The sequence below is a fragment of the Sphaeramia orbicularis genome, chromosome 13 (genome assembly GCF_902148855.1).
Source record: "Sphaeramia orbicularis chromosome 13, fSphaOr1.1, whole genome shotgun sequence".
Classification (NCBI taxonomy): Eukaryota; Metazoa; Chordata; class Actinopteri; order Kurtiformes; family Apogonidae; genus Sphaeramia; species Sphaeramia orbicularis.
The window spans coordinates 49,178,403-49,186,783 of NC_043969.1; the positions used below are offsets into that span (position 1 = coordinate 49,178,403).

The 8,381-nt window shown below is 38.1% G+C and overlaps 1 protein-coding gene and 1 non-coding gene across 2 annotated transcripts in view; one reads left to right on the forward strand and one right to left on the reverse strand.

The window, feature by feature from the left end:
- Positions 1 to 365: 365 nt before the first annotated feature.
- Positions 366 to 8,381, forward strand: part of LOC115431055 (kunitz-type protease inhibitor 2-like) — a 9,204-nt gene continuing 1,188 nt past the window's right edge. Inside the window, exons 1-7 of the mRNA XM_030151303.1 lie at positions 366 to 384; positions 4,594 to 4,673; positions 4,767 to 4,838; positions 5,537 to 5,560; positions 5,636 to 5,797; positions 5,890 to 5,958; positions 7,693 to 7,856. Coding sequence (XP_030007163.1) covers positions 4,652 to 4,673; positions 4,767 to 4,838; positions 5,537 to 5,560; positions 5,636 to 5,797; positions 5,890 to 5,958; positions 7,693 to 7,856 — 513 coding nt within the window. The 5' untranslated portion in view covers positions 366 to 384; positions 4,594 to 4,651. The remainder of the gene's footprint in view (positions 385 to 4,593; positions 4,674 to 4,766; positions 4,839 to 5,536; positions 5,561 to 5,635; positions 5,798 to 5,889; positions 5,959 to 7,692; positions 7,857 to 8,381) is intronic.
- On the reverse strand, positions 1,406 to 1,495 carry trnar-ucu (transfer RNA arginine (anticodon UCU)). The gene is given in 2 exon segments: positions 1,406 to 1,441; positions 1,459 to 1,495. It is a non-coding gene; the product is annotated as a tRNA-Arg (tRNA).

Consider the following 8,381-nt stretch of genomic DNA (forward strand, 5'->3'; position numbering starts at 1 on the left):
CATTTTCTCCTTCAGATGTTTTTTTGTCCTTTATCAGATGTTTTTTCCTTATCAGATTTTTTTTATCCTTTATCAGATGTTTTTTTTCCTTTTATATCACATATTTTTTCCTTTATCAGATGTTTTTCTCCTTATCAGCTGTTTTCTTCCTTTTATATCTCACCTTGGTGTTTCCTCGTCCGTTCTCACGACCCTCCGCTTTCTTCTTCTCTTCCAGTTCTCTGTCGTCTTCCCATGAAGGTGGGTTCCTGTCGGGCGGCGTTCCCCAGGTTCTTCTACAACGTGACGGATCAGACCTGCCGCCGCTTCACCTACGGCGGCTGCGACGCCAACAGCAACAACTTTGAGACCAAAGAGGTGCGAGTCCACCTGCAGCGGCGTGACGGGTAACGGAAACACGAAAACATTCACCCAGGACTGAATCTACGTCTGTAGGTCCAACGTGTATCTGTGGTTGAAGGTCCATCCAACATCAGACAGTTAGAGTTCTGACTGTAGAGAGTCAAACCTGAAATAAACAAGTAAAAGTGGAATTTTAACAATATTATGTCTCAAGTTATCATTTCCACATGTGCATTATAATTAACGATGACAGTGGATCTAAAAATACACAAACATTAAGTAACAGACGGAATATTATTAAAATTACACAGATTTTTCTGAAGAAGTTTCATATTTGTTCAGGTTATTTACATTTTTACATCAGTGGTGTCAAACTCATTTTAATTCAGGGGCCACATTCAGCTAAATTTGATCTGCAGTGGGCGGAACCAGTGAAATAATAACATGATAATATATAAAATGTCAACTCCAAACTTTTCTCTATGTTTTAGAGCAATAAAAAGTAATTTACATTATGAACAGGTTTACATCTACAAGCTATCTTTTTAAAAGATGTGAAGAACATGAACAAACTGGAAAAAATAAGTGTAATTTTTACAGTGTTATGCCTGAACTAAAAGATTGTTAATATCTTAGTGTAATTTTTACATTTCACAAATTCATCCAGGGGTTGGACTGGACCTTTTGACGGGCTGGATTTGGCCCCCGGGCCGCATGTTTGACACCTGTTTTTACGCGAAAACAGAGTTTGTAAATGTAACATTTTCATTAATTTTATTTTACACTAAATCAAAGGAATAATGTGCAGTTGTCATTATTTACAGGTTATAATGATAGTGTTTGTCTTCAGATCGTATTGGTCTGATGCTGAACCTGAGTTCGATTCCCATTAACTGTTCATGTCTGGTGTCAGTTTTTCGTCGGCCGGTTTTGGCCCACAGGCCGCATGTTTGACACCCCTCATCTAACTAGTTTAGGTGTCTTTTTAAAGTCCAGTTTCAGCCTGATTGGTTTTTTTTAAGTGTCATGTGATAAATAACAGACTCAACATCCAGTAAAACAGCGACTCTGGTGGGACTCGAACCCACAACCTTTGAATCTCTGCTGAAAGTTTACTAGAAGTCCAATGCGCTATCCATTGCGCCACAGAGCCGTCTGGCAGAAGGGGTGGTTAGATTCCCACATGGGGGAGGGGCAGTGAAAGGTCCAGAGGTCATGGTCTCATTCAGACAGATGCTGATTTTCAGTCGTTTTGTTTTTTAGTTAAACTTTAATTTCACAGAATCTGAATCAGTCAGCAGCTGGATCTGGTGGATGATGAGGTTTGGGGTGAAACTGGAGAGAAAAAAAGATTCAACATAATGACGTGTCCTGCCTGTAGGAGGCGCTAAAACCACAGTTAGGACTGAACTGCAGAGAACCAAACACTAAATATTAGACCAGGGGGTGGGCAATTAATTTTCTTATGGGGCCACATGAGAAACTTTGACAATTATTAAGGGCCGAATCAATGCACTTGGAGCTCTGCTCAATATACAGCATATGTCTATAAACAGTAAATGAAACAATACAATGACACAAAGAAATGTGTAGCACAGAATATAACTATTTAATGAATATTCACTAAACATTTCCGAAAATGTGCAAACCAGCTCACATGTTAACTTTAGCATTAAAAACCATAAATGCAGCTTCGTTTGTTTGCATATCTCAGTTCCTTTTCTGACTTCAGTGAAGAAATCTAGAAGTCCATGTCTTGTTAAAATCTTTGCATCCCTTAATCAAACTTTTTCTTTTTTTTGGCACATTAGCTGACATCTTAATGGGCTGAAACTGACCAACAAACCAATAGCTTTATTATAACCATAAGTTATGCTGAGTACGGAAAATATGTGGCAAAAAAAAAAAGCTAATTTAGTGGATCCTACAAATAAAAGCTGTGCCGTTGCTTTGGTTGCATCCTATTACCATGACATATATTTGCCTTGACTTTTAATTTGCCAGTGTCAGGGTCAGCTATCGGGCCGCATGTGGCCCACGGGCCTTAGTTTGCCCAGGTCTGTATTAGACCCTTTTCCACCAACATTTACCAGGACACTTTTATTACCAGGAATTTATCTACATGGTAAATGCATTCCAGGTAAAATTGGTTTGTTTTCCACCTCAAAGTTCAGGGAACTGTTTTCAAATCTTGGTTATCGGTCATTTCCTGTCACCAACATTCCAGTATAGCCAAAAATAGGTCTGCAGTGTGCTAGTTAGCCATTAGCCAAAATTAGCTGTATTTGTGCTAGTTTGTCATTAGCCAAAAGTAGCTCTACTGTGTGCTAGTTAGCCATTAGCCAAATTAGCTGTACTGTGTGCTAGTTAGTCTTAGCCAAAGTTAGCTGTACTGTGTGCTAGCTAGCCATAGCCAATATTAGCTCTACGTGTGCTAGTTAGTCATCAGTCAAAATTAGCTCTGCTGCTGTGTGCTAGTTAGTCATTAGCCAAAATTAGCTGTACTGTGTGCTAGTTAGCATGTAAGCCAAAATTAGCTCTACTGTGTTTTAGTTAGTCATTAGCCAAAATTAACTCTGCTGTGTTCTAGTTAGTCAATTAGCCAAATTAGCTCTACTACGTACTAGTTAGCCATTAGCCAGAGTTACCTCTGCTGTGTGCTAGCTAGCTGTTAGCCTAAGTTAGCTCACTCTGTGCTAGTTAGCCATTAGCCAAATGATCAAAACGTAAATGAAGTGAATCTCGTACAAATAGAATAAAGAACGTTTGCAGAGGCCACTGGATGAAACATGGAGGCTAACAGAAGTGTGTAACACTGCACAGTGGTGTTCCATCAATCAGTGTTCTTTAGTGCACAGCCTGCCCCAAGAATTCCAGTGAGTCTGAAAAGTCCTGCCCCCTACTAGGAGTTTTTACAGGGAAAGTTAGGGTCGAGTTAATTTAGTGAGATTTTCTGTCTTAAATCGATGTTTTTTCAGTTTGATTCTAGGATTTGATGTTTTGTTTTTCTTTTATTCTCTTATTAAATGTCTGGAGCAGGTTCTCTCCTTGTTTGTTGTCAGTTGAAGGTTAAGCGGCGCTCCCATTCAGGGCTGGTCTCCATGGAAACACAGCGCGGGTGTCGGGTTTTTGTAGTCAAACCGTTCAGTGAACTCTGAACGCACCTGAACGCACCTGTAAACAAACGTCACTGAACAAATGAAGTGTTTATTGAGTTTATTCGTGTCAAACCCTCTTTCATCTTTTGTTGTTTTGTGACAGAGCAGCTGTTAGCGGTTTTTCAGTGGTTAATCAATAACTATTCTGACCATCAGGGTAATTACATATATACATATAATCCTCTGATTCCAGACTCTTCCAGTTTTTTTCTCTGTTACATAAAACTGACCATTAAAATCCTTCTCTACATTTAACCTTTTTAAGTGTTTATCCCCATTTATTATCATTTTTCAGTGTAAATCTTGTATTTTCCCATATTTAATTCACTGTCATGTAGATACTCAATAAACTCAGACTGGATTCAAAGGTTATTAGTTAAATTCAGAGAAAAACTGAAGAAAATGCTGAACTTTTCAGTAAATCTATTTTTTAACTGCACAAAAAAATAAGTGTTTACAACCTTATTTTGTTAAATTTTCATTCATTTTATTAATTGTTTTATTTGTTTTGGTTCATTTTGTTGCTAATTTTATCCATGTGCTTTATTATTTTGTACATTTTATTTGCATTTATTCATTTCAGTTATTATTTCATTCATTTTTGTCTTTTTTGTTCTATTTTATTCTTTTTTTACATAATTGTAGTGTTAGTTTTTTGCTTATTTTTTCACGTTGTTATGTTGTGTTTCTTTGCTTTGTGTTCATTCTACTTAGTATAGAATAAATAAATATTATGGTTTATATTGTTTATCATATACAAACCAAGTGTCTCCATCCGCTGTCATTTATTAAACTCAGATCAGATGTTCATTAAACGGCCTCAGCATTGTCCTCACAGTCTGTAATGTTAAATTAAATATATGGATTATTTTCCTTTATCGTCATTAGTTGTATTTTGTTATAAATTCTTGTTGTTTTTCAGTTTTCTGTCCGTTACTGTTTCTGGTTTTTGACTAAACGTCAGTGGTTCTGTTTATAGTTCAGTTTTATTTTTAGTGAAATAAACTCAGACGTGAATCATCCTCATCACATGACTCATACCAAAGAAATCAACACTTTGGATCTGGTTCTGATGTGACTCTGATCTGTGTTCAGGTGTGGTTCTGCCTGAAGACTCCACTCCGGCTCCTGAATCTGGTAAAGCTCCTCGTATGGCCCCGCCCTTTCGCTCAGGTAAACACACCTCCACCCAGTTGATTGACAGGTTAAAGGGTTAAATATTCCATATTCGTCTGGTCTTTATGATGTTGGTTTGTGTCGGTCCAGAGGATAAGGCGGAGTCCAGTCCAGATGAGCCCAAAGCTGCTGTTATAGAACCAGAACCAGCTCCGACCAAAGGTAAAAACACACCTGGACTCACCTGGGTCAGTGAACGCAACACCAGGAGAATAGTCCAGCTGAATAGAAATGTAGATATGTCATTGATTAATATCTTTATTTCAATCATGTAAATGACAATTTAAAAACAGAAATGTAAATAAATGATAATCAAGAGAAGAACAAAACAAAATGGTAACTTAAAACTGCAACGTCTTAAAGATGCTGATCTGCCTTGGCAGAGGTCTGCGCTGTCTGAGTGCTTTTCTAGTTTTGAAAATGTAATAAACATATTTTTTTTAAAAAAACATCCTTCTCCCAAGTGAGTATATAATGCACATATTTTAGCATTTAACATTTGACCCAGCGCAAAAAGTAATAATGTATATTAACCATTGTTGGTGTTAATCACTGGCATATGCCACGATGAAAAAATAAAAATGTTATGTAGTATATTAGGGGGAAAAAAACTGTGTTTTTTGCATCAAAAAATATGGTTGTTTACATTACAAATGTGGCGTTTAAAGGGTTAAAATATGACATTTATTGTGTATTTGGTATTTTCATTTATGGCTAACAAAAAAATGTAAAAAAAAAAACAATGTGCACGGCAGAACACCAGAGGGATAAAACAGCTGATGAAACACGTGGATGAGGTCAGATGTGTGTTGTGTTCAAGGACATTAAGTTAAATCCATTTCTCTCCTCTTTTTCTGCAGAAGTCTCAGCCGACGACTACGCCGGTAAGTTTAATTTTACCTTCTCTGTGTAAAACAAACGGACATGAGCAGAATGTAACACCGCTGTCATCCAATCAGAGCGCTGCAAGGCGGAGCTACAGGTGGGTCCGTGCCGGGCGGCGTTTCAGCGCTGGTACTTCAACAGTTTGACCGGCCGCTGCCAGAGGTTCATCTACGGAGGCTGCAAAGGAAACAAGAACAACTACGAGAATGAGGAGAGCTGCAGGAGCATGTGTACAGGTCAGAGGTCACATGGTCAGAGGTCACATGGTCACCTGTCTGCACTGGTTCTATTATCAAGGGTGTGATGTTTAATGTCTCGTCCTCCGCAGGCGTCACCGTGCTTCCATCGTCCAAGAAAATTCCACAACAAATAGACGATGAGGCTTCAGACTATGAAGGTACGTCATCACGACAAAAAAAACAAACCAAAGTCAAATGTCCAACTTCCTGTTGTTTATATGTGTGTCGAACCACATTTGTTACATCTAGGGGACGCTAATGGACTGTTTTCGCAACATTTTTTGAACATTTTGTGAATTATTGAGTATGTTTGATCACTCAAAACAAAATTAATTAAATAGGATAATAATTCTAATAATAATAATAATTGCTTCTGTGAAACTGGGTTTATTTTAGTATCTGTCACTTTTCCATCGTCTTAGACCCAATAATAAAAGGTAAATGTAGACAGATTTCCCCCCAGGATGAACCTAATGATGACCTCACATAAATGCACAAAAGATTATACTCTTGCTCTGAGCCATCCCATAATTAATGACTTTATTATCAAATATTGTGTCCAAAAATAGGACCCAAATATGGACATTAAATCTCCCTAGGTGTCATTAGATGTGAAAACGTGTGTGTAAATGTTCTTCTATAGACTCTAAATAAAGACACTGTGTTCAATGTGTGGATCCTAGTGGTTTTTCTAATCCACACGTGTGGGTTTGGCATCAGTCTCAGTCTCATTCCAGGTTTGGTGTGGAACCCATTGTGTCCACTTGTGTTACATACAGAACCTAAACATTTAAACACAAATAAATCGCGAATGATTTTTCAACAGTGGTCATTTTTGTGAAACACTCTGCCTTGAATAACTAGTTTGATTCCCAAAATGCACCTGTGAGAGAATAAAGAGATATTAAAAGAAAATAGTAGTGTGTAATTTTCATGTCCTTTTGACCGTGTTACATATGGATTTGTGTATTAAATGTAATGTAAAATAATATAAAATGTGTTTTATCTGAAAAATACTTTCTCTTTTATCTCAGTAAATATTTATTTTTAAAATAGTCCCAAAGTGCTTCCAAACCTGCTTCAGAACACTCGTCTACATCTGGTTTGAATGTTTAGCCCCTCTGTCCTGTTTTTAGGACCAGTTTCATAGGAACACCCTGTTTTTAAAATCCACATCCTGACCCTGAGGGCCAACATCCTGGTCCACCAGCACCGATATTTGTTGTGTATTCACACATGCTGTACCGGATTTGTCCAGCAGTTACCGCCAAAGTATTGACATGATTCTGGGCATAGCAACATGATTGTAAGGCTGTTGTATTCCAAAATTACTAATATCTCCCAAAGTATTGGTTCTATCAACTTGCTGTTTTTGCTAGTCTGTTCCTTCACCAAAAACATATGTTTGATAAACTGCAGCAGTCAACTCTGTACGGGATTTAGTGTGATGCCCAAGACACACACAACACACACACACACACACACACACAGAGTCCATTTCCCTTTTATAATGTAAGATGATGATAAATTGGGTGCACAACGTTAGCATCTAAACACATTCACTATGGAACCTGTAAATGAGCTACATAATATCACTCTAAAGCTGATGAACTTCACTTTTCTTTACTTTTTTTAAAGCATGAGTGAATTGTTGACTTAAAAATGCATGAATATTTGTGAAAATTAGCCATTTAATGAAATAAACTAGACAAATTATGTGAGCAATGGCATATATTTGATGAAAAACAGCTGCTGTTGTATGATCCTGCTATTTTTCGTTTCCCTTACGTCTCTAACTTGAATATTATGGGAACATTTCTCTTCTGCTGTTGCTGTTCTTTAACGCCACCAGGGGTCAGTGTGAAACATGACTATTTGTAATGTCTCCACAGAAAACTGCATGGTGACCTCTGACCCGGCCCCTGCCGTGCCGCCTTCCCAGCGTTCTACTACGACCACAAAACCTCCACCTGCAGGTCCTTCACCTACGGCGGTTGTCGTGGCAACAAAAACCGCTACAACACCATGGAGGAGTGTACGAACCGCTGCAGCCAAGGTAGTGAACGGAAACGTTATGGGATGGTGATGATGATGATGATGATGATGATTGTTATCTATAATATTTATCAGCTGAAAAACCAGGACTGAACAGAACAGGTGCTTAGTGGGACAATCAAATCAAATTGGACGTGTTGGACAAAGTTCTTCCAAGGTCCTCAGTAAATTTATCTGGGCCGATTACAAGAGCCTTGGTTTTATCGGAGTTGAGCTCAAGTCGATTTTGTGACGTCCAGTTAGCGACAGAAACCAGTCAGGAAGTGTTGTTCTAGTCAGTGGGATTCATGGAAAAGTTAAAGCTGTGAGTCGTCAGCGTAGTGGTGTTATGAAAAAAACCAGTAGAGGAAACGTGTAAAGAGAAAAGAACAGGACCCAGGACTGAGCCTGAGGAACCCACAAAGATCAGAATCTGAGGAGGACTAAAAATTATAAATATGACCATTAAAGTATCTATTAGACAGACTGTATTGGGAATGTAATGAGAACATACTGGGACATATTGGGAATGTATTGGAAACGTATT